At 42.7% G+C, this 25,473-nt stretch overlaps 1 protein-coding gene across 4 annotated transcripts; it reads right to left on the bottom strand.

Moving 5' to 3' along the window:
• Positions 1–1,740: 1,740 nt before the first annotated feature.
• Positions 1,741–24,888, bottom strand: shtn3 (shootin 3). Of its 4 annotated transcripts, none has more exons than XM_072452949.1 (17): positions 24,809–24,888; positions 20,256–20,316; positions 16,032–16,126; positions 14,922–15,090; positions 12,954–13,051; positions 12,208–12,289; positions 10,900–10,994; positions 8,337–8,483; positions 7,281–7,434; positions 6,767–6,929; positions 6,418–6,497; positions 6,234–6,336; positions 5,624–5,636; positions 5,107–5,166; positions 4,284–4,407; positions 3,168–3,435; positions 1,741–1,872 (listed from the first exon to the last, which is right to left on the bottom strand). In XM_072452949.1, the coding sequence occupies exons 1-17, from the start codon at positions 24,848–24,850 to the stop codon at positions 1,743–1,745; spliced, it is 1,884 nt and encodes a 627-aa protein (XP_072309050.1). In that variant the 5' UTR covers positions 24,851–24,888; the 3' UTR covers positions 1,741–1,742. The 4 variants fall into 4 exon arrangements, with proteins under 4 accessions (XP_072309050.1, XP_072309052.1, XP_072309053.1 ...); XM_072452951.1 differs by having other exon boundaries at positions 4,284–4,404; XM_072452952.1 differs by having other exon boundaries at positions 5,624–5,638; positions 6,242–6,336.
• Positions 24,889–25,473: the final 585 nt, after the last annotated feature.

The following is a 25,473-nucleotide window of genomic DNA, read 5'->3' as shown; positions in this document are numbered from 1 at the left end:
GAATGTCAACATTAAAGTAGCAAGACAACAATGCGCACTTGAAGTCTGCTAATAGTCGGTACAAAAGTGGCTTCCTAAAAACTTCATTTTCTTTTTACTTTGGAGTTGCAATATAGGCTAACTTTTTGTAGAATTTTAGCTTTACAGGTACCACATGAATGCAGTTTTTGCTACATGGGACTTTAAACCTCAAACTCCTGATTAAACCTTTATTACCATCCATGCACCAAGAGCTCGGGATCGAAATAAAAAACATTGCGTTTGTGACCTGACGTGCACAAAGGCCATATATACAGTAGCATAAAGCTGCTGGGTCACTACTGATTAATACAACTATAGTCTCACTACTTTTAAAGGACAAATATTATGCATTATTTGTTTTTAATTGGCCTTTAAACATGCCCTTGTACCTTAAAAAAAAACTCCAAGAACTGACATTTGGGCTTCATCTACTGTCAGGAGAGGGAACTACATAGGAGACACAAATGCTAGCTTTCCTCCTACATGTTAACTGCGGTTGTAATGTTTAGAGCAGGTCTGGTGATGATTTATGGACTTAAAAACCACACCGAAAATCTCCGAGCCATGTCATTGGTAGAATATGACATCACACATCAGGGAGATTCTTAACAGAGTGTTTTTGACGCCCGGAGGGGAGAGGACTTACTAACCAGGACTCATCAAACTCGGGCAAATGAAGCCAAATGCTACGCCAGGTATGTTTTTGACAAGAAAACAAAGTAAGAGCATGGATAAAAGCTCAAAAAAGTCAATTTTGCTTAATATGTGACCTTTAAATGAACTATTTAGTTTAGAGGTTAGCATAAGGCTAACTAAAAAGTCTTTGATTTGTGACAACATCCCGAGCTCTAGTTTCAACTTCCCAAAATTGAGATGGAATTTTCACCAGCAAAACCAAAACTGACTGAATCCATTTCCCGGGCGACCAAACCGGACGTGTCTTCTTCCTTTTTGCATTAAACAGACTAAACCTGCAACATTTTCTCAAGAATTGGACAAAGAGTTAGTGACAAAATGACAGGTAAAAAGGCAGAGTATACATATAGTGCATCAAACGGAGGAGATCCAAAGCTTTTAGTCGTTCTTCTGAGGAGGAATTGTGCAAAAAAAGTGCAACGTTCCTCAAACGTGAAGTCAGTCCACGAATTTGTTTCAGAAAATCCATAAACCTTCACATCTGATCGGCCACTATTGCGTTGAATATATGCAATTACTTTTGGCCGCAAACAAATGTATTTGAATATTTTGTGTGTGTTGAGTTGGCAACATTGTTTCGAAGCAAGATCTGTTTAATTCTATGTATGTGAAATGGTGTTTATAAAAGAAAGAGAAGAGCCACTTATAAATGCTGACTTTATCTGTCATTTCAAATTTCTTCTTCTTCCCTCATCTTAAATTTCTTTTCCCCTTTCAATCTTGAATTCTTTCTCATGTTTACAGTGACCCAAATCATCTTTATTTGAAAACATTTTATGACAAAAATAATTTAAATGACCTGATTTATTTTATATATTTAAATGTATTATTATTACTATGAGTGTATCATACAGTAAATAGTGAATAGTTTAACTTGTTTATGAAATGTCAAAGGCAAATCTGTGGCCGTTTGCTATAGATTTAAATTAGTATTTTGGGATTTGAATATACTGAGACTGGGCTCCCTGGACCGGTCTAGGACTGGGCTCCCTGGACCGGTCTAGGACTGGGCTTCCTGGACCGGTTTAGGACTGGGCTTCCTGGTCCGTCGCTGTGTCTCTGAGTCCGTCCCCTTTATCCTCACTGTGGTCCACTCCGTTTGTCCCATTGGTCTGGATCTGGGTCCCGGCTGAGACTTGGTCCTTCTCTGCTCCACTGCAGAACACACAAGGCACTGTTACAGATGCTGGAGGCATGCTCCATGGTAAGTCACATCCTGGTAAGCCACGTTTATTTCTTAACAAAAATGGCCTCCTTCACTCCTTTTTCAATGTGTCCAAATGTGACCTCGCCAAACATATCAAAACAATAATGGTGAGGCCGATGGATGGACATACTTCTGCTGATTTGAGCTTGAATATAGACTATTTGACTATTTTGTTGTTATTTGTTAATATGGTGCCAGAGTACCCCCAATTTATGACGCCATGTTTTCACTTAAAGGTTATAAACTGATAACTTTGTGGCAGATCAACAATATTAGTTTATTCTACTGTAGTTCTCTAGGCCTACATGGTCTTGAATGGTTGTCCATCTACAAATGGAAGCGCGTTAGTCTTAGACTGTCCAAACCTTTTTCACAGACGGCCACATTTTGAAACTTATACGGAGCAGAGGGCCAAAAACAACCCAAAAATTGTCAAATTTGTCGAATTTGAAATTTTGCATCGGACATTGTTTCGATGACTCCACACCTTTAATAAGACCTAGAACATTAATATTAGGTTGGTATAACGCTATGCTTGAATTTTCCCAATTTTTCAGTAAAAAATACAACTTTTTGTTGTTTAGACCAACTTAGCAGGAAGCCTGAGGGCCAACAAAAATTGGTCTGAGGGCCACATTTGGCCCCCGGGCCATAGTTTGGTCAGTCCTGGTTCAGTTTTTTCCAAAGGGTTTTGTGTGGTTTTTCCTGCAGAACTAGGGTCTAAGGACAGGGGGCGCTATGGAGACATTCGATGGAGACATTCGATGGAGACATTCGATGGAGACATTCGATGGAGACATTCGATGGAGACATTCGATGGAGACATTCGATGGAGACATTCGATGGAGACATTCTCCATTTGCTTAATTCCTCTTAATCTTCTTCTCTATGTTTGACAAATGACTAGTTCATTGTTTAATTATCAAACTTTCTTCTGGCAAAATCAACAATTTTGTTCAGCTCTGAGCGACACCTGCAGTTGTGATTTTGAGCTTTACAAAAATAAATTTAATTTGATTGAAACATATACACTAGACACCAACCAATTATGCTATTCAAAACAATATTTCATTGTTTCATTTAGAGTTTCACAATCGTTCATCTTAAATCAACAAAATAAAGAAATCTGCTAATTCATTTTTGTGTTTGTGTCTAAAATACACTATCCTGCTTTCTTGAAATAAAATACAATATTGTAAACGATCCTCAGTAACCCTTCACTTTGACTGTGTCGACTCCTCACCTGTGAATAGCTCCGTTGGTGGCCGCAGTCTCAGACACAGAGCTGCAGGATCCTCTTCTCAGTCCTCCACAGTCTGAGCTCTTCCTCCGGGGTACGACGGGTCCTGGTCGAGACCCCCTGCGCTCCACACTCACGGCAGCTCCGGTCTGGTCCGACGGCACCCCCAGACCCTCCGAGGTCTCCATGTCCCTGGTGGAGTCCGAGCTGGCCCTGCGGCTGTACAGACTGTCCGAGGAGGAGACGTGGTTCAGCTGGCCCTCATGCTCATCTGCAGCAAGGAAACGGGACAAAAATGAAACAGAACCATCGTGCGACCAAAGACAAGCTGCAGTTTACATCAAGCGTGTGAGATCTTAGTCGCAGAGTGAGGCCTCTTCTCCCTGCGTCTAAAACACTAAATGGTACATTTACACTTTACATCAAGGAACCACTCACTTTTTCACACACACATTCACACACCAATGTGACACTGAGGGGGAGGTGGGTTAAGTGTCTTGCCCAAGGCCACAACAGCAGTATTCATGTGATTCATGTGATTTTTTTTCTCCCAATAAAAATAAATAAATAAAAAGAGTTTATTTTTTTCAATACCATACTTGCCCAAAAGATGATCTAGATTTAGTCTCCGCTACCCGGTGCAACTACTAGCTGTCTTACTATTTCAATTCCTCACGACTTGGACATCCATGCTGGTGCACGGTTAGGGTTTTGGTCCTTCTTCCGGATAATGAAATGTGTAGGTACGTCTCTGATTGGTTGCCACGCCAGCCGCCTAAAGGTTCAGCATTCTTTAACTTCTGCGTCTAGAGGGGCCAACGCTCAAACGCCTTCAGTCAGACGCTCAAAACGTCGGTTTTGCGCCACTCGGACACTCAAAACGAGCAGCAAAAAGGCTGGACGCCCTGGACGCGCAGCCACAGACCTCGAATGTAAACTGGACTCTTTGACGCTGCAGTGTGACAAATAGAGCAGGCTTTAGTCAGAAGTACCTGACTGGACCCTTTCTAGACCTGCAAGGTGTTCGTCAGCTAAACCCTCTCCAGATCTGAGTCCGTAACCTTAAGTATAATTGGTTTGTTTGCAGTACATGCAAACAGACCCTCCCCACAATAGTACCTCCGCGCTCTCCAGCCTTGTTGCGTCTCCGTCGGAGGATCAGCTCCAGCTCTGAATCCTTCTTGGGCTGCGGAGAGGAAGCCATGTCCTGAGAGCCTCGACTGGGACTGCGCTTCACCGTCTCCTGGAACAACACGAGCACTCAGTCACCTCCACCACAGCAGTGCACGTGTCTTACCAAGTGTGTGCTCACTGGGGATTTTAACCTGCATCCCTCTGGGTTTCTGTACAGATATTTAACCCACTATAATAATGTTGGACATGATTTCCAGAATGGAGGTGGAAGTGAGTGGCAGAATTATGGGCAGCAGAACTGATAAAATGTGTTTATTTCCTTTTTGCTGCTCAAATTAACTTTATATTGCAAAATGGTAAATGTTAATGGAAACTAAAAGTACTTTCTCTGTTGTTGAAGTGACTTTGCAGAGCTTAGCTTGCTTGTTTGGTACTAAGGGTTGATAAAGGACACTTCAATTCGCTAATTAATTCCTTTACACATGGACTCAACAGCAGCTTTTTAAAGGGGAGAATGATTCAACTGTGTGTGTTTCCTGTGTGAGCTGGAGTGTCCCTATTGTTCATCTTGTTTGACTTTTCTATTTGTTATCAAACTGTAGCAGTGTATTTATTTTTTTTTTTTTTTTTTTATTCCTCGATGACAATTTTGAACTCACTGCTAAAATTCTGAATGTGGTGATGTTATCTGCATAATCTCTATGGGACAGGGTCTGTTTTCCAAATGTGTGACTAGTATTGTTCCTGGAGATGCCGCCTCCAGTCACCAGGGGGCAGTAATTGAATGCAAACACAAAAAAGTATTTACCAGAATCCCTTTGAGTTCTTCCATGGCGCTTTCCTGCTTCTCCTCGCACACTGGCGGCGCCTGACAAAACAACATACAAAATATATGTATATATAAGTAAAATAACGCTACAATAAAAGAAGTATACAATAAAAATACACTTCTAATTTCAAAGTTGCACCTTAGTGAAGGATTTTTGAGGGTTGAATTATCAGAAGATGACGTATGGATTATTGGACTTTTGAAACAAAGAAACACTGCCTTAAATACCACTTGATGACATCACAATGTGGAGCCAAGGATTTTGAGGGAGAGCGTCTAAAATAAATGACTACTGGCACATTCCTGCTCGATGGGCTGCTGAGCATGATGTGTCTTGCCCAGGGGCACAACGGCAGCGTATGACCAGCGCTTCGGCCCTAGGAATGGCCTAGGCACAGTTGCCAGGTAACGCTGCTGTCACTTTGGAGGTTGTAGATAAACATCACCAGAGACACAAGGGGAAACTGGGGATGTCAATACAAGTCGATGTACTCACTTTAACTGCTGTCCTCTGCGCCGGCACCAGGGAGACACCGAAAACAATCAACCAATCAGAGAAAGAGGGAGGAGTAAGAACCAAATAGAGAAAGGGAAGAGAGACAAATATTTGTTTACTTAAACGTAATACCTAAAACACATTAAAAAAACACAAAAACAGACTCCCACGTCACCTGAATTCACCTTATAATGAAGTGAATTATCTTAGGGTTCTCTTTAGTGTAGCTTCAACTTGGAGCTTGCCAAAATATTGATATATTGTGATACTACATGTGATACAGTATCGATATCATGGGCTGCTGTATCGATATATTGCCATGAGTCATTTTTGGCACTATAATTTTGTTGCTTGTTTAAAGAAAGGAAACTTGTTTTTAAGCAAACCATTTGACATTTTGACTGTTTTGATGATTTAAACGGGTGTGTTTCATTTTGAGTTTGTGCAGGTCGTGGTTTAACAAAGATGAATGTTGTTCAAACGTATTGGTTTCTTTAAAAAAAAAGAAAAAGAGTGATGTATCGCATCGAGAGCCGTGTATCGCGTCGAATCGGGAGGGACCCTGTGATTCTCAGCCTTGGCTTCAGCATAAAAATAAATGCAAGTGGACGTGCTGACCTTGGCGTCCGGAGCCTTGACTGGCCGCAGCACGACGCCGTGTTTGATCCGCTCCATCATCTCGTTTACCGCCTTCACCTTGACCTCATCATCTGCTGGTGGAACACAAGAGGTTGGACTAAGAAAACTGGACGGCTCATTGGTCAGAACGGAGAGGATTACAGACGCGGCGGTACCTGAGTCTCCCTGGGCCTGCTCGGTCTTCACGGTGGGCTTGGATCCTTTGGAGGACTTTCTCATAATGGCAATCAGAGAGCTGGGGGCCACAACGCAGACGAGTCTTGACACTTTTACATTGACTAAATACATGATACAACTACGTGCAAGATGGAAAACATTTTTTAAAATCTAATTGTGTGAAGAGATGAAAAGAAAAATCAGGCATGTGACCTTGTAGCATGAAGTGGAATTCGATCGATTGAAGAAATACTGCATTTATTCGAATAATGAAACAGGATATTCACTGTTATGTTTTATTGTCATGTTTAGTTTAGCTAATTAAATCCATGCGTGTGCTGCACTCACCTGATTGGATTACACCTGGAGGAAGGGGGAGGGGGAGGAGGTGGTGGGGGAGGAGGAGGGGGAGGCGGGGGGTGAGGAATCGGTGCGGGGGGCGGGGCTACATCCAGGGCAGGGGGCGGGGCTGATTCAGGCGCAGGGGGTGGAGTCTGCTGCAGCTGAGACACTGTGGACACAAACACTAAATGTTAGAATGATTAGTTTCTTTAAAGGTCTAAGTATGGTCTGCATTACACTGGGTTCTGGAACTATTCGAGTTGTGGTTGATTCAATTTTCCACACTTCACAATTCACCCTTTTATCACTGCATCACTTTAAACCAGACCAAAACATCTTCAGTATGAATATTTAGCTATTTTATTTACCATATTATTCTTCTTTGGTCTTTTATAAACTTGTTTAAAGTGAAATTAATTAATTCAAATCCAAACCTATTCAAAGGTTTCTGGTTTTTTTCACAGAAAGGGCTTAATAAATAGACCAGTCTGAACCAATCAGAATGCATCTCTCGTCTCACCTCTGCGCTGTAGCGCACTGCTCCTCCTCACTTCCTGCTCCAGCCGTGACTCTATCTCCTTTTTCTCCTCGTCCAATAGGAACAGCTGTTTCTGCAGGGCCTCCACCTGCTTCAGGAGCGCGCTCTGCTCCAGCTGCTGCTCCAGACTCTGCACCTGAGGGGAAAACATTTTTCATTTAAAATGTAATTCCTGGTATGGTGCTGATAGAAATGAATATCTAGATGTTGTTTCATTTTATCCCGATGATAATATTCAGATCAAAATTGTGCTAAAAGTGGCTGTAAATGTCCGGGTTAAAGGGCGTATGACGGGTTTTTACAATTTTCTACCTGCTGTACATAAAAAATATAGTTTTACACCAATCGAGCAGGTATTTGTGGAGGAAGTAACATCACACTAGGAACACTCGTTCCAGTCAAAATGTATGCATAATTTACACAAAGAAACACATTTTCTGGCTCTTTAAACATTAATTCAACAAAAGAAAGTTGCTCTAATATATATATATATATATTTTTTATATTAGATGAGTTTTTGCCCATCGTTTGCTGGGTAATTTCCTAGTGTGATGTGTTATCAATTACAAACAGGAAGTGAAATTATAAACCTAAAAAAAATGCTATTTTGTGATAAAATAAATTTTGTGATTAAAAATATATTTATCTTATTTGCATTTTAGTTAAATGAGTCGTACAAACTGTAGGGGGCACTTTAAGGTTATAAAATATTGCAAAAACAGTGAATGGACTGTAGAAGTAACAACAAGAGAAGAGCAGTTTATTTTATTTTCATTGTCAGCTTTTTATGTATCAGCTTTTTGTGGGGGTCTGAAAATTACTACCGTTTTATTATTAAAACAATACTTTTAAAACATAAAAAACAAACAATCGTAAAAACTGTTTATTTATAAAGCAATGCATAGGTACCAAATTATTAAATACAGGACTGTACATGTTACATCCAAGCTATATGTATTCCTTCCTTTATTTTCTTTTATTGATTGAATGATCTGTTCTCACAAAGACATGCGGAAGTTTTGTAGTTGTGCTGTGTACCTGCAGGTGGTGCTGTCTCCTCTCCTCCTCCAGCCTCTTGGTGGCAGTGGCCAGGTCGTCCAGAGCCTTCAGCAGCTGCTCACTGGGCTCACAGCTCTGCATCAGGACCATGCTCTGACGGTTGGCCTCCTTCTGCTTCACCAGCATCTACACACGCACAAGCGCACACGCACAAGCACGCACAAGCACACACGCACAAGCACGCACAAGCACACACGCACAAGCACACACGCACAAGCACACACGCACAAGCACGCACAAGCACACACAAGCACACACGCACAAGCACACACGCACAAGCACACACAAGCACACACGCACAAGCGCACACGCACAAGCACGCACAAGCACACACGCACAAGCACGCACAAGCACACACGCACAAGCACACACGCACAAGCACACACGCACAAGCACGCACAAGCACACACAAGCACACACGCACAAGCACACACGCACAAGCACACACAAGCACACACGCACAAGCGCACACGCACAAGCACGCACAAGCACACACGCACAAGCACGCACAAGCACACACGCACAAGCACGCACAAGCACACACGCACAAGCACACACGCACAAGCACGCACAAGCACACACAAGCACACACGCACAAGCACACACGCACAAGCACGCACAAGCACACACGCACAAGCACGCACAAGCACACACGCACAAGCACACACGCACAAGCACGCACAAGCACACACGCACAAGCACGCACAAGCACACACGCACAAGCACGCACAAGCACACACGCACAAGCACGCACAAGCACACACGCACAAGCACACACGCACAAGCACGCACAAGCACACACAAGCACACACGCACAAGCACACACGCACAAGCACACACAAGCACACAAGCACACACGCACAAGCACGCACAAGCACACACGCACAAGCACGCACAAGCACACACGCACAAGCACACACGCACAAGCATACACGCACAAGCACGCACAAGCACACATGCACAAGCATACACGCACAAGCACGCACAAGCACACGCACAAGCACACACAAGCACGCACAAGCACACACGCACAAGCATACACACACAAGCACGCACAACCACACGCACAAGCACACACGCACAAGCATACACGCACAAGCACACACGCACAAGCACACACAAGCACACACGCACAAGCATGCACACACACAAGCACAAGCACACACGCACAAGCACACACGCACAAGCACACACAAGCACACACGCACAAACGCACAAGCACACACGCACAAGCACACACGCACAAGCACACACAAGCACGCACAAGCACACACGCACAAGCACACACGCACAAGCACGCACAAGCACACACGCACAAGCACACACAAGCACGCACAAGCACACACGCACAAGCACACACAAGCACGCACAAGCACACACGCACAAGCACACACGCACAAGCACGCACAAGCACACACGCACAAGCACACACAAGCACGCACACGCACAAGCACACACAAGCACGCACAAGCACACACGCACAAGCATACACACACACAAGCACGCACAAGCACACGCACAAGCACACACGCACAAGCACACACGCACAAGCACACACGCACAAGCACGCACGCACGCACAAGCACACACGCACAAGCACACACGCACAAGCACACACAAGCACAAGCACACACAAGCACAAGCACACACAAGCACACACGCACAAGCACACACAAGCACACACGCACAAGCACACACGCACAAGCACGCACAAGCACACACAAGCACACACGCACAAGCACACACGCACAAGCACACACGCACAAGCACACACACGCACAAGCACACACAAGCACACACGCACAAGCACACACAAGCACACACGCACAAGCACGCACAAGCACACACAAGCACACACGCACAAGCACGCACACACACACGCACAAGCACACACAAGCACGCACAAGCACACACGCACAAGCATACACGCACAAGCACACACAAGCACGCACAAGCACACACAAGCACACACAAGCACACACGCACAAGCACACACAAGCACACACGCACAAACAAACAAACACAAATACATAATTTTAGGAAAGTTTCATTAAAGGGCACATATCATGTATTATTTGTTTACATTGTTATTGTCCTTTAAACATCACGTGTCGAGGCTGGTCATGGGAGGTTTTACGCAAAAAGATAAAATGGACAGAAAACTAGGTAAAATAGAAGTTATTTGACTAAATATGGAATATGCTGATTAATTAAATGGAAGTGAAAAATAAACAAATAAATAAACAAAAGTCTGTGGCAAGGACCTACTAGCCATCAGGGGGAATTACTATGAACCCCCCAAATCTAGCTTTCCCTGACAGTTGTAATAAATGCATTCTGACGGAAGAAATGCTCAGATTGAGTCTGGCGATAATTGATGGACTTGAAAAAAAGTTCCGGCTCTACTTTTAACGTCACAAATATGGAAGATTTGCATGCTCAGAGCAAGAGGACTTGGTAAACAGGATTAATGCAAACTATTTTTGAACAAGAAATCTCAACGCCTGAATGTTGGATCGTAAATGGAACCTTTAAGTTTTACCTCGTGGGCGAAGTCCTCAGCCTTGACTCTGAGGCTCTGCTCAAGATCCAGCTGCTCCTTCACCTCCTCGAACTCCTGCGCCGCCATCACAGACACTGCACACACCAGACCAGCAACAGTACTAACCTTTCTCATGAATATAGACTATTATTATTACCAAAGATAATGATAACAAATGATGCAAAACACTCCCCCTGTTAATATTCTGAACATGACATAGTGTAATTAAAATGTTATTCTACATCTACACATATTTTACACATGTAGCATAAACCAGTCACTGCTTTACTATGTTTTTTAGTTAGAAAAAGGTTTTGTTTAATTTCCACAAAACAAATGAACACAACTTTTTGTAGGAAAAAACATGTCCAGTTGATGCAAATGTAAAACTATTTTGTAGTCCAAGTTAAGACCATACTTTTGAACATTCTCCATTGACATAGATACGTTTTGTGCCATATTATGGAATGTAATAGCAAAAGGGACAACATTTCCATGGAGATGAGCAGGAGGAATCAGGTTTGTGGAGATGCGACACAGTAGTGCAACAAAAACAAGAAAAAAGCTTTTCACTTGGTCTATTTGTTTGGGCTAAAAAGTGACGTACTATGGAGGCACATTAGAGTGAAATTGAGTATTGTTTCTATTTCTTGTTCCATAAGTCTGATAATGAGTCTTTTCTACTCCTACATAAGTGACATCTGACTCACTGTGACATATGTGCAATACCGTCATATTCATGTGCAATACTGACTTAACCATGTACAATACCGTCATATTCATGTGCAATTACTGTCATACTCACAAGGAATTAAGGCCATATTCATAGGGCATATAACTGATGTAAATAAGAGTGTTTACTTACCATTAGTATTAGTATTATTTAGTCTTATGCTAGCTATTTTTACTTTATTTTATTTATTTATTTATTTATTTTATTTATTTTATTTATTTTATTTATTTTATTTATTTTATTTATTTTATTTATTTTATTTATTTAATTATTATTTTATTTTATTTTATTCTTTTTTTCTTTTTTTTTTTCCTCCATTCCCTATTAAGATATGAGAGGAGTTTTGTTAAGAGTTTTTTGTTTTGTTTATAAGAGTTCTTCTATTAAGAGTGTTTTTTTTTCTTCAAACCTATAAGTTATCTGTCCTTTTCCCCCTGTTTCTACCGAAATTTCCCCATGTGTGGACAATAAAGGATTATCTTATCTTATTTTGAAAGTAACCGTAGTCGTACTTCAATCTGTGGTTCTTCTAAACGTTCGGTCCTCGCTAACCCTGGCCTGATCACATGACCCACCTCGGTTGAACCTCTTGATGGTTTTCTTCTGCTGCTCCACGGTCTCTTTGAGCTCTGTGATCGCCGCCTGGTCCCGCTGAGTCTGGGGACAATCACAGGAAGTGTTCAAAATGATTCAAATGTGGTCTTAAGTGTAGGCCTGTGCTTCTACAGCTGTGATACGTGGGCCACTGTTTGACTCATTTTAGACTAATAGTGTAAAACATGTGCATTTAATTTACATAGCAAAGATTACAAACAACAGTAGCACAATCAAACGGGGAAAAAAGTTGTATTATTATTAATCATATTATATAGATGTTTTATACAGCTGTATTTATACATAATATAAATCTAATATTGTAATTCTTCTTCTGTTTGCTCAATGTAACATACACTTGTATTGATGATGTGAGTGACCACAGCACAAAACCTTCTCCAGCTCAAACACTCTCACTGGGGTTCATCTGTAGTACATTAGTTTCTGCTTCTCCTTAGATGTTTTCTCTGCTTAATGCCAATGATTTGACCTTTCTCAAACAAACTGACATCTCATCCATGACCACGGGATTTGTCTTTCCACATGGTTGTTTCAGAAATGAGAATCAGTCGGGTTTAAATCCCGTGTTGCAGCTGAAAGATCATCACCTGCAGCATGTTCTCCAGCAGGAGGAGAGGACCTACTGTATTTGCCTAGTGGAATCCAAGAGGTGACTTTGTTTTTGGACAGGCAGTACTGTTAGCTTTAGCGTTAGCATTAGCCGTACCTGTGCTGTGAGCTCTGTGATCTGTCTCTGCTGCTCGTGGTCCTGACAAACTAAAGTCTTCTTCTCCTCCAGCAGACTGTTCACCGTCTCCCTCAGCTCTGCACACACATTCAAACACAACTGATTAAAAGCTCTATCATGTATTATTCAGGCTAATTCATCTTCTATTGCCTGTAGATCACTTCATATTCATAGGCTAAGGATTGTATGCACACTCATCTTGAGTATCTTTGCTTTGGTATCTCATGATTTAGAACTTAGGAGCTGTATACATTTTTTTTCATGTAATAGCGTAAAATGGACTTTGTCAGAAAGATATGATTTAAATGCAGCTAATCTGGGCAAAATAAGAGCACAGTGCGCTGTCTGTATCTAATTATAGATAGGGTTTTATGGAAGGGTTTTATCCTCTCCAGAGCAGATGTGGTGAATAATTATGACAGAGCTTCTCAATTTTTTTCTGGCACGCTGCATGAGATAAAAATTCCAGAATTGTCTCTTCACTGCTGTAAATGCAGACGCACTTATGTTACTTCTCGTCTCTGTGGATCACTTTTACCACTGCGGATCCACGACCCTCACAGAGACTGCTTTTTGTTGTGTTACTTTTAAAAGGTCCCATATCATGCTGGTTTTCCTGTTTCGTAGTCTCTACACTAAGGGCATATTCGACAATAATAAGTGTTGTGCAACACGCATAACATAATAGTTATAAAATATCAACCATATCTTGGGCCCCGCTCACAAACCCGTAAATGCAGACAGCTTAGTTTGAGGAGAAGAGCAATCCGCCTCCCCCACCCAACCCGTGACGTAGTCTCAGTGTGATCGTGTGTTCCCCGCCCAACCCGGGACGTAGCCTAGCGTGGAGCTGACTCATCCTGGTAAGTAGGTCCCATTCGTCTGCTCATCCAAGGGGAAGGATAGAGACTGTTCTCTAGCTAAAGACGGCAGGAATCAAACAAAAACCACTGGGCACATATGAGGTACCAATAGCACTGTAAGAAGGTTCAAAGCTCTGAAAAGTTGATTTAGCATGATATGGGCCCTTTAATGGCAGTTGACAACCAACTGAAAAGGTGCATTTACCGCCACTCACTGTAGCTGTTCGTCTTCAAAGTATGTGTTTTACACTATAGTTTAAAAAAGGGGCGGGGGTAAGAAAGAAGGAGAGAAAGAGAGGGACCCACACAGACTTCTTCTTCTTTGGTGTTTTATGGCAGTTGGTATCCAAATGTTACATTACTGCCACCTACAGTAGTTGCACATTTTTGACTTTATTCTTTAGACTGTTGTTGTTGTTTTATGGGGGTTGGTATTCAAGTGTTACATTACTGCCAGACTTTATTCCTTAGACTTTATTCCAGTTGGCCTTTTCCCACGCCAGACTGTATTCTTTAGACTTTACCCTATATAATCCATTCTTCAGTTGTTGTTGTTTTATGGCTGTTGGCATCCAAGTGTTGCATTACCGCCAGACTTTATTCTTCAGACTTCATTTTTCCCCATTCTTCAGTTCTTCTTCTACGTTTCAAAGCCCACGAGTTCAAAGCACATGAGTTCCAAACACATTAGATCATCATCATCTTCCTCCTCATCCTCGGCACATTCTTCAACACAACCCAACTCTATAAACGTCTACCCAACCCTGTGTTATATACGTAAGCAACTACTGTGACTGGAATGTAAGAATATTCTGCAGATTGAATTCCTGCCTATTATTCTGAAACCACAAGGCCAACCCGGTCCTTTCTCTTTCATAGGCCGCATAGCGAATCAGCACGTGCTCGACAGTCTTTGGCACTTGACGGTGATTACACAGACCGGTCGGATGTTTGCCTATCCAACTCAGCGACCAATTGAGTCCAGTAACCGTAGCTTACTTTACTTAAGCTCAGATCTGTGGTATTGTTTGATGGGCGAACACTAGCTCCACACGCTCAATGTTGTCTAAACTCCATGCATTACCTTTGACCTGCTGCTGGTACTGTGCGAAGGTGTCACGGCCGCCGTCCGTCTCCATGGCTTCCGTCTCCGTTTCCGTGGCGATGCAGTCGGAGATACTGGGCAGGAACTCATCCAAACATGGGCCAGAGGAAAGGCTCAGGTACTTCAGCTTCCTGTTCTCACTGTTCAACTACAGCAGGGGCAAAAGAGGAGGATCTAAGTCATGCTATTTATTTATTTCCCCCCCAATATGTTAAAAGGATATATTTTCTCAATAAAAGTAATAATTTAATTGACCAATTAATGATCTTTATACTAGGCTGGTTCCGGACGGTAGCCTCAAAGTTAAGATAAGATAAGCCTTTATTTGTCCCACGATGGGGAAATTCCAGTGTTGCAACACAAAGTAGGCCCAGAAGTAAACAATAAAAAACAGATAACTTATTAAAACACTCCGTTCCATTCATTCTCTCTGGGGAATTAGCTGACTCTTGCTAAAATAAATTACAGATGGAAAAAAAGAGGTGCGATGCGCCCGGCCTGCGCGGTGAACCGAGGCGCTGACACTGAGGGGCTGACACTGAGGCGCGTGCCAAACAAAAGTGGGTCCTCTTACAAAATTGTCTCGATCATGTTTTTCATAAATGCAACAGAAAGTGTCAATAGTTTGCAGCCTGTAGTGTTTTCTAGATCTGTTCTGCAAACGAGCAGGAGAAGGGCTTTGGGGGATTTTTGTTTGCCCCCCAGAAGCTGCTTAGAATCACAGTTGGGGGTGACTCGTTAAGAGTACTCGGATTACTTTTTTAGCGTAACAAGGAACGTAAAACGAGTTTTGTGCATCCATGTAATCTAGTGCTCTTCAAGTTAAAGTGTCTGTCAGGTTTTTAAAATGTTCTAATATGGACTTTATTTGGTGTATTTATACCTGTCATATACATAATAGTTTTACACCAATCGAGTGGGTACTTGAGGAGAAAAAAAGTGTATGAATCATTTACACAAGAAAACAACTTTTTTTTTGACATTCTAAACATAAGTCAACAAAATGAAGTCGCTTTCCACTCAGGAAAATAAAGCTTTCATAATATCATCATCAAAATAAGTCGTCAAAATAAGTTCAAAGAATCCGACCTTTGTGGCCAGAGCTTCTGCGTTCTCCCGACACGACTTCTCGATCTCCAGTTGGGTCTGGAGAACGCTCACCTCCTCGATCACCATCTGAGAGACTGAAACCAGAAGAGTGACATTGAAAACAGCGCCGCCGTGTGGGGATATTCTGAGGTCAAGACATATGAACGCGCGTGTATTCTTTTCAGTGACAAGTGGATGTAAATGTGGATCTGACGATGAAAGGGAAACCACAACAAGCACCTCACCCTCAGCTCAGTACATACCTTTAACTTTTAGATTTGACAGCAGGGATCTGTAGTTCCTACCCCACTACCATTTTGGGAAAGAAAGGAATGAAAAGTAGAAAGTACTTGAGGGGTTATTTTTAGTATATTCATGGTGACGTTCTATCTAAAGGGTTTCATTTCAAGTCCTGGCTTTGGGCAAACTAAAATATACTTATAAAAGGTCTCGAAACATTGAACAATTGGACCACATCACCACATTTCACTCTTTAATAAAATACTTAAACTTTATCTTTAAGGAAACATTTTAATCATCTACTTCAATACTTTTACAACAGTTGATTTTTATATGTGAAGTTTATGGATCATTTACACAAGAAAAGCAACTTTTTTGACTCCAACATTAATTCAACAAAATAAAGTCGCAAAATTGTGACATTAGATGGATTTCCTCGTGTGTCATCAATTACAAACAGGAAGTTAAATTATAAACCTAAAATATGCTATTGTGTGATGACATTCTTGTAAATTTTAGCTAAATTCAGAATATATTTATCTTAACTGCATTTTAGTCCAATGAGTCGTCCAACCTGTAAGAGGCGCTTTAAATTATCTTCTAATATTCAATATTGTAAATTGTACTTTTTATAATTTCCACTTTGAAATTATGATTTAGTATTTAGCACAAGCAGACGGCAGACCCTCCAACAGAAAAGAAACATAGCGTACCCCACCTTTGACACTTGCAGCTACTCGTTCTCGCTCACCTTCCCTCACTGACTACAGTATTAAATATTGAAGCGTACAGACAGACACCAGGCTTTACTGCTCTGCTGACGGGCCTTTATTCCCCGCCGGATGTTTGAATGTTTCATGAGCGTCGTGACAGCTGTGTCCTCCACACGGGCACAACGAAGGAGACAGCGCCCCCTGGAGAACACTGACAGAGGAGACAGCGCCCCCTGGAGAACACTGACAACGGAGGAGACAGCGCCCCCTGGAGAACACTGACAACGGAGGAGACAGCGCCCCCTGGAGAACACTGACAACGGAGGAGACAGCGCCCCCTGGAGAACACTGACAACAGAGGAGACAGCGCCCCCTGGAGAACACTGACAACGGAGGAGACAGCGCCCCCTGGAGAACACTGACAACGGAGGAGACAGCGCCCCCTGGAGAACACTGACAACAGAGGAGACAGCGCCCCCTGGGGAACACTGACAACAGAGGAGACAGCGCCCCCTGGGGAACACTGACAACGGAGGAGACAGCGCCCCCTGGGGAACACTGACAACAGAGGAGACAGCGCCCCCTGGAGAACACTGACAACAGAGGAGACAGCGCCCCCTGGGGAACACTGACAACGGAGGAGACAGCGCCCCCTGGAGAACACTGACAACAGAGGAGACAGCGCCCTCTGGAGAACACTGACAACGGAGGAGACAGCGCCCCCTGGAGAACACTGACAACAGAAGAGACAGCGCCCCCTGGAGAACACTGACAACGGAGGAGACAGCGCCCCCTGGAGAACACTGACAACAGAGGAGACAGCGCCCCCTGGAGAACACTGACAACAGAGGAGACAGCGCCCCCTGGAGAACACTGATAACAGAGGAGACAGCGCCCCCTGGAGAACACTGACAACAGAGGAGACAGCGCCCCCTGGAGAACACTGACAACAGAGGAGACAGCGCCCCCTGGAGAACACTGATAACAGAGAAGTAGTAGTAGTTGTAGTAGTAGTAGTAGTAGTTGTAGTTGTAGTAGTTGGATATTTTAAACCAGCATCGTAGTAAAAATGAACTGAACAATGAGAAAATAGAAAATGTCAATGCCAATGTTATTTATTCAAAGCTATCTTCAAATATAAAATACCCTGAACATTTAAAACAATATTATTTATTAGGTGTAAATGAGGCTCTTTTTGATCTGTACCTTGTTTGATGGTCATGGCTGCTGCTGCTGCTCTGTCCTTGTACCACAGACTAGTCAATAAAAGAAGCTCTGGACATCGGGCCCTTTCTACTGTAATTGGTTAATGTCCAGGGGGATATCGGGGAGAGCCAATCAGAGGCCGGGGAAGGACAGGTGAGAACAGGAAGTGCAGGTGTCAGCTGTGAGATGGAGTCACTGACAAGAGACGGGCTCAACTTACAAAGGGTTCAAGTGACATTCTACATTCTGATGCACTAAACTGGGAATAATGTAAGGCTAAACCAGGGTTAAACTAGGGACTAAGGTTAACGTGCACCTTATTGAAATGAGTCCTCTGCATTTGACCCATCCTTCAATGCCGGGATTTAGCATGTTTTGAGCGGCACAGGTTTTGGGATACATTTCGACTAAACTAGGGTTAAACCAGAGCTAAACAATTGTGGGGCTAAACTAGGGATTAATCAGGGCTAAACCAGAGCTATATTTGGGCTAAACTAGAGCTACACTAGTGCTAACGCAGGGCTAAAGTAGGTATTAATCAGGGCTAAACCAGAGCTAATATTTGGGCTAAACTAGAGCTAAAGCAGGGCTAAACTAGGGATTAATTAGGGCTAAACCAGAGCTACATTTGGGCTAAACTAGAGCTACACTCAGTGTTCTCGCTGAGCGGTTTTGGCATGGCGGGCCGCCATGCTGCGGCTGGTCACTGCCATGCCCAAAACATACCGCCAGGTATTAAGATCACCGTGCGAGCGTCATAGGCAGCGTGAGCGAAAAGTACTATGGCGCTCGCACGGTGAGCGCCGTAGTACTTGAAGATCACCTTGCGAGCGCCGTAGTACTTTTTGCTTGTGTACTTAAAAAAAAATGTAAGAACTTTTTGCGAGCGCCACCTACGGTGGTTTGTCCCACCGCCATCCTTCAACCTCAGCCCAGCGAGAACAATGACACTAGTGCTAAAGCAGGGCTAAACTAGGGATTAATCAGAGCTAAACCAGAGCTACATTTGAGTTGAACTAGAGAGGAGGTAAAGAGGCAGTTTTTGTTAAAAAAAAAAGAAAGAAAAAAGGACATACCATAAATAGAAATGGTGGTTTAAGATTCAACCTTCCAGTCGTTAATAATGGAATTTTGAGTCCCTGGAGAGGTAGACGTCCAGGGCATTCGAATGCTAATCAGTTACTCAGGGAGGTGAGAGAGTGAGCCAGGTAACAATAGGAGGCTGATAGCCTATTAAAGGACTGATAGTAAACAAAGGGGCTAGTTTGATAGAAAACAAAGAGGTTTAGTTTCTGGTGAAACCAAAAACACCTTTTATCATAGGGTCCCGCCCAGTGGGCAGGGCCTACTCAGAGTAGGATAAATATCCGAGTTCCTGGTCTTGATTCGCAGATTGAGAATGACCCTCGGATGAAGGTCGAAACTAGTCCAGATGATACAACTGAATCTTTTTCTACACGTAAACTAGAGCTACTCTTGTGCTAAAGCAGGGATGAACTAGCGATTAATCAGGGCTAAACCAGAGCTACATTTGGGCTAAACTAGAGCTACTAGTGCTAAAGGGCCAAACCAGAGCTGAAACATGCTGGGGTAAACTTGGGTTTAATCAGGGCTAAATAAGGGCTAAAGGAAGGCTAAACCAGGCCTAAACTACTGCTAAATCAGTAAGCTAAGGTTAAACTAGAACTAAACCACAGAAAAAACAGAGATGAACCAGGGTAAACCCAGGGATGAACTAGGACTAAACACAAATTAGATGAAAGGTGAAAATAAGGGCTAAAACACGTTCATTCCCTTGAGCTACGTCATGAGTTCAAACATACTTTCGGTTGACAAGGAACACCCCGAGCTTCTTACGCTGAACGTCAAATTCAAAGATAAAAACTGTCCTTGACGTTGCTGAACATTACACACTCCCGGGTCAATGATTCGGAGGCAAGTTTTGGCACAATTCACATATACAAGTTGTACAAACCGTCGAGTGCATCACAAATATTGCTGTATTAATACTCACTATACTATACTACACTATGTAGGCTAGAAGTTGTAGTAGAAGTGGACTGACCTCTCTTGATGTGAGTGAGCTGTCTCTGGGCCTCATCTCGCTCCTCCGTCAGTCTGCTGCGCTGCAAAGAGAAGTAAGACTATCGTGAATACCTGTAAGTATATAGTATAAGTCAAATACCAAATTTTCAAAACTATAAGTCGCACCGGAGTATAAGTCGCACCAGCCCAAAAATGCATAATAGAGAAGAAAAAAAGTCGCACTGGAGTAGGAAATGCGGTTGCAAGTGTGAAAATAACAAATAATATCACATATAAGTCGCTCCGGAATATAAGTATATAAGTATAATATACTTATATTATAAGTATAAGTCGCACTCCGGCAAAAACTATGAAAAAAGGTGCCACTTATAGTCCGGAAAATACGGTACACACTTCTTGGTTTCAAATGTTTTCAGTCATTTGTTTACACTTTATACTTTTGCTTTTATCGTTGTATGTTTGAAATGTAGTCAACCGTCGTAACTGTCAGGACTGTTACACCTTTAATCCATTGTTATCAAATCCAGAAAGCATTAAGAATACTGTATCTATGTGTATAACGAGTGTATATGAGAGATGTGCGCAAAAATATGACGACACATTTTTTAGGATGTTTGGTGTTTCTGCTGCTCAAAGAGAGGAGTGTTGAGTGTGTATGAAAGTGTCTAAACCCGCTGACCTCGGCGTGTGAAGAGAATGGGAGCTGACACCAAGCCAGAGAACGAGAGGGCGAGAAAGAGGGAGGGAAAAAGAGAGGAGAGAAAAAGAGGAGAGAGATAGAGCGCTGGTCAGCAAAAGAGATGGCAGGAGGAGCAGAGAACCACTATGAACCGGCTGGTATAAACATCAATAGTTAAAGGGGCTGTTTTATTTGGTCACTTACTCTTACTTCTACTTTTGGATATACAAGCTGTATATTTTACTCAAAAATATTGACTTCAAATACGGGGTAAATGTTTGTATCACATCTGACTCTAGCCACGTTATAATAAGTTAAATTAGCCTACCCAATTAATACTACCCACTTAATACTCTTAACTCCAAACACTAATCCCTTAATTAAGTAAGTAACTAAGCCTGAATCATTCTTAATATTTGTTCATGAAGACTTCAGTCTTTGTTCATGCTTTATTAAGGCTTTATTAAAGCTGTCGGATAAGGACAGCAGTTTCATGTTTGCTCGAGCTGTTTGCTGTCTTGCAGTCTGTTCCATATTGACTGTTTTCTTCAGGTCTCCTTCAAACAAGAGCCTCTCCAGCTGGAATTACAAAAACTGTGACTCTCTCATTTCAGTCTTTCAGTTAAACTACTGAAAATAAATAAATAGATGCTCTAAAGTATTCATTGTGCATAATTTATTTTAAGAAATGAATGAAGGTAAAACATTGAGTTTTTTCCTGAGTTTGGAGACATCTTGCTCTGAGACAGTTTATGATTTGTAAAAGACTTAAACTCTTGTTAATTTGTCAAATTGAGTTTATTCGCAATTGGCCATAGAAATGAATATACATTTGGCCCATTTTTAGAATGAAAACTGCCTCCTGTGCACCTTTTATTTTAAATTTAAATAAATATTCTGCATATTGTGCTGCATCCTCTGCCCAGGATAGATCAGGTGCTTCTAAGATAAACTGTTGCCCTGATAAAGTCTTGGACTGGGCTTTGTTCTGGTTAAGATGGTACAGTGCGGAAAATAAGTATTTGAACACCCTGCAAATTATCAAGTTCTGCCACATAGAAATTATGGATCATAGGTGCATTTCGCAACAGTTAGAAAATGGAAGAGGCTAAAGGACTGAGGCTCCATGCAAGATCAAGGTGCATTTCCACTGTGAGAGCCAGAATCTAAACCTGAGAAAATCAATGTCGCTAAGCAAATTGAGTTTCAGCTCTTCCAAAGATTTTGTATTGGACTTAGGTCTGGAGACTGGCTAGGCCACTCCAGAGCCTTGATATGCTTCTTACGGAGCCCCAGCCACGACCCATCTTCAATGTTCTGACTGAGGAGAGGAGGTTGTTGCCCAAAATCTCTCAATACATGGCCTCATTCATTCTCTCCTTAATACATTGCAGTCGTTCCGTCCCCTGTACAGAAAAGCACCCCCAAAACATGATGTTTCCACCCCGTGCTTCACAGTAGGAATGGTGTTCTTGGGATGTTACTCATCCCTCCTCTTCCTACAAACACGGAAAGAAGAGTTTATACCAAAATGTTCTAATTTGGTCTCATCTGACCACATGACTTTCCCCCATGACTCCTCTGGATCATCCAGGTCTCATTGGCATACTTCAGACGGGCCTGGGCATGTGCTGACTTGAGCAAGGGAACCTTCTGTGCGATGCATGATTTTAAACCATGACGGTTTAGTGTATTACCTTTGAAACTGGTCCCAGCTCTCTTCAGGTCATTGACCAGCTCCTCCCGTGTAATTCTGGGCTGATTCCTCACCTTTTCTTTTTGATCTTGCATGGAGCCTCAGTCCTTTAGCCTCTTCCATTTTCTAACTGTTGCTCCAGCATTTGATCTTTTTTCACCAAGCTGCTTGCTAATTGCCCCGTAGCCCTTTCCAGCCTTGTGGAGGTCTACAGTTTTGTCTCTGGTGTCTTTTGACAGTTCTTTGGCCTTGCCCATGGCAGTAGTTGGAGTTTGACTGATTATGTGGTGGACATGTGTCTTTATGCAGCTAATGAGCTCAAACAGGTGCCACTCATTCAGATGAATAAGTGGAGCAGAGGTGGACTTTTGAAAGGCAGACTAACTTTGAGAGCCAGAGTACTTGCTGATGCAAATGTTCAAATAGTTATTTACAGCGCTGCAATAACAGACCAATAAATGATTTATAAATCATACAATATGATTTCTGGATTTAGATTCCATCTCTCACAGTGGAAATGCACCAATGATGAAATTTCAGACCCCTCCATAAATTGTAGGTGGGAGAACTTGCAAAATTGCAGGGTGTTTGAATACCTACTTTCCTCCCTGTATGTTTGAATAAGGTCTGGTATCTTTGGATGGAAAGATGAAATGGAATAAATTAAATTTAAACACATTCATTGAGCTTCTTATATTTTGGTTTAATTTTTAATGGCTAACAAACATATCTGGACAGAATTCATATTTTTAGGCCTAATGAATTACTCTTTTTGCGTTTATTTCAAAGCGTAATAGTAAGCCTGATTACCAGTATGAGGTGGTGCACAGTTTACCGGGCCCATCTGTCAGCGGCTTGGCCTGATTCAAACGCACATCTTCATTAATCCATCATAACAAAGCATGAATGAAGCATGTGGCAGGGCATCTGGAACAGTCAATAGGCCCACATTCAGTTCCCATTGGGCTTGTATAAAAGCCTGGGGGGGTTACACACAGAAGTCCCCCAGGGAAAGTTATTGTCCCTGGGGAAATCTGTTTGCATGGCTAAAACATTGATGTGTTCTGGAGGTAAAATAACAAGGCAGCAGTAGGTTTGTTGATAGTGATGTTTGTGTTTTAACTCGAGGGTTGGAGGTGCAATCTCAGGTACTTTAAATGCTGCCTTTAGCCACATTGGAACGCCTCTGTTGCCGGCGGAGTGTGTTTCCATGCTCAGGTCCAGAGACAGGGCTTTGCTAACGCTGATGTTACACAAACACATTTTTCTTAATAAAGAACATCTAAATTGTACTTCAATTATACTTTTTTCAGCATTTTCTGCATTTATTTCAGTTCTCTGCACCTACGCCTGTTTATGTTGGTGAGAAATGGTTTATTTTCTGTTTGTATCTGCTTTTTGCCGTCTAGTTTACATCTGAGTCGGTGTTCTCTCTTCTCCAATCATCTCGCTCTAAAGTCAGCCAAAACAGAGCCAGGAGACGTCTTTGGAAGCCTCCTCGGACCCCTAAACTTGCTGGTACGGGTCACTTAAGACAGTGGAGGCACTTTCAGACTGTCCCGGTCTGCTCCACAGTGATCCAGTGGAAACATGGCTATTGTGTTAAAGTATATCGTAAGATCGCAATAATATCGACAAACTAAACAACCATATCGCACACCACAATATTTCCCAATATCGTGCAGCCCTATTTAATTACAAATCAATAACTTGTTGTCCTTTATGTAGTCAGAGAAGAAAGAGAACGGCGTCCCAGATAGGCTGAAAGACTATTTCCTCCAACCTTGAACACCAAAATATGGGCTAGTGTTCGCAAAATCTTAGTAAAAAATGAAAACAAACTACAAAATAAAATAAAAAATCATTAAAATCCATCGTCCCGTGAGCATTGACGAGTGTGCGCCGCGGAAATGGCGAGGAGGAGAGCCAAACAGATTTAGGGAGGGGTCCTGCTTCAGAGGGATGGAGCTGAGGAGAAGAAGCCGGCCGGCGACTCAGCATCAGCATCAGCATCAGCAGCAGCAGCAGAAGCAGAAGCAGGAGCATCAGCAGGAGCAGGAGCAGGAGCACACTCGAGTGTCCCACTAAACACCGGACAAACGCGTCACGGCACCGCGAACCACCCGGAGTCCATTTTACGCACGATCCAAACGACATTTCCATCGCGTCTGTGCGTTTTCCTCCCCTCTTTTCTTACCTCAGTCCGCGCGTCCCTCTCCTTCTCCTCACACGTCTCCATCGGGGCGGGCGGAGAGCGGGGAAGCGTCCCTCCAAGTGCGGCCGGCTTCACGCACGGATCACGTAGTTTAAAAAAGAGGAATATCCGCGTAAACAGCGAGTCTAGGAGGCGCACATGTCCGGATGTGACTGGAACTGTGATGTGAGGCGTGTGTGTGTGTGTGTGTGTGTGTGTGTGTGTGTGTGTGTGTGTGTGTGTGTGTGTGTGTGTGTGTGTGTGTGAGTGTGTGTGTGTGTGCGTGTGTGTGTGTGTGTGAGTGTGTGTGTGTGTGCGTGTGTGTGTGTGTGTGTGTGTGTGAGTGTGTGTGTGTGTGTGTTCTCTCCATCCTCCTCCTTCCGCTCAGCATCATCTGGAGTCGGGACCCTCCCCCCAAATGTGGACCACTAAAAGGGAATGGGAAAAGGCACAAATAACGAGGGCCGTTAATGTGTGACATCAATATAATCACTATTTGTTTCTTTTCTTGTTGATTTTGTTTCTTTTCTTGTTGATTGTGTTTCGTTTGTTATAATGTGAAAGAAAATGCACAGTACTATAACATTTGCAGGGTTTACAGATGAAACATGAACACGAAAAACCTTTTAAAAGCCAAAAGTGTTTTCCTTTTAGATTAGAACCCTTTT

This window comes from Eucyclogobius newberryi, unplaced genomic scaffold, assembly GCF_026437365.1.
Source record: "Eucyclogobius newberryi isolate DKJ021-1_F unplaced genomic scaffold, fEucNew1.0.hap1 SCAF_19, whole genome shotgun sequence".
NCBI classification, from domain to species: domain Eukaryota; kingdom Metazoa; phylum Chordata; class Actinopteri; order Gobiiformes; family Gobiidae; genus Eucyclogobius; species Eucyclogobius newberryi.
Note: the sequence above shows the minus strand (reverse complement) of the source record. Positions and strands in the feature narration are given on the sequence as shown.

Coding starts and splice junctions, on each gene's coding strand:
- shtn3 (XM_072452949.1), bottom strand. CDS start 24,850: ATGGAGACGTGTGAGGAGAAGGAGAGGGACGCGCGGACTGAG. Junction 13,052..14,921: donor GTACCAGCAGCAGGTCAAAG/GTAATGCATGGA, acceptor ATGTGTGTGCAG/AGCTGAGGGAGACGGTGAAC. Junction 6,930..7,280: donor CAGTGCGCTACAGCGCAGAG/GTGAGACGAGAG, acceptor TTGTGTCCACAG/TGTCTCAGCTGCAGCAGACT.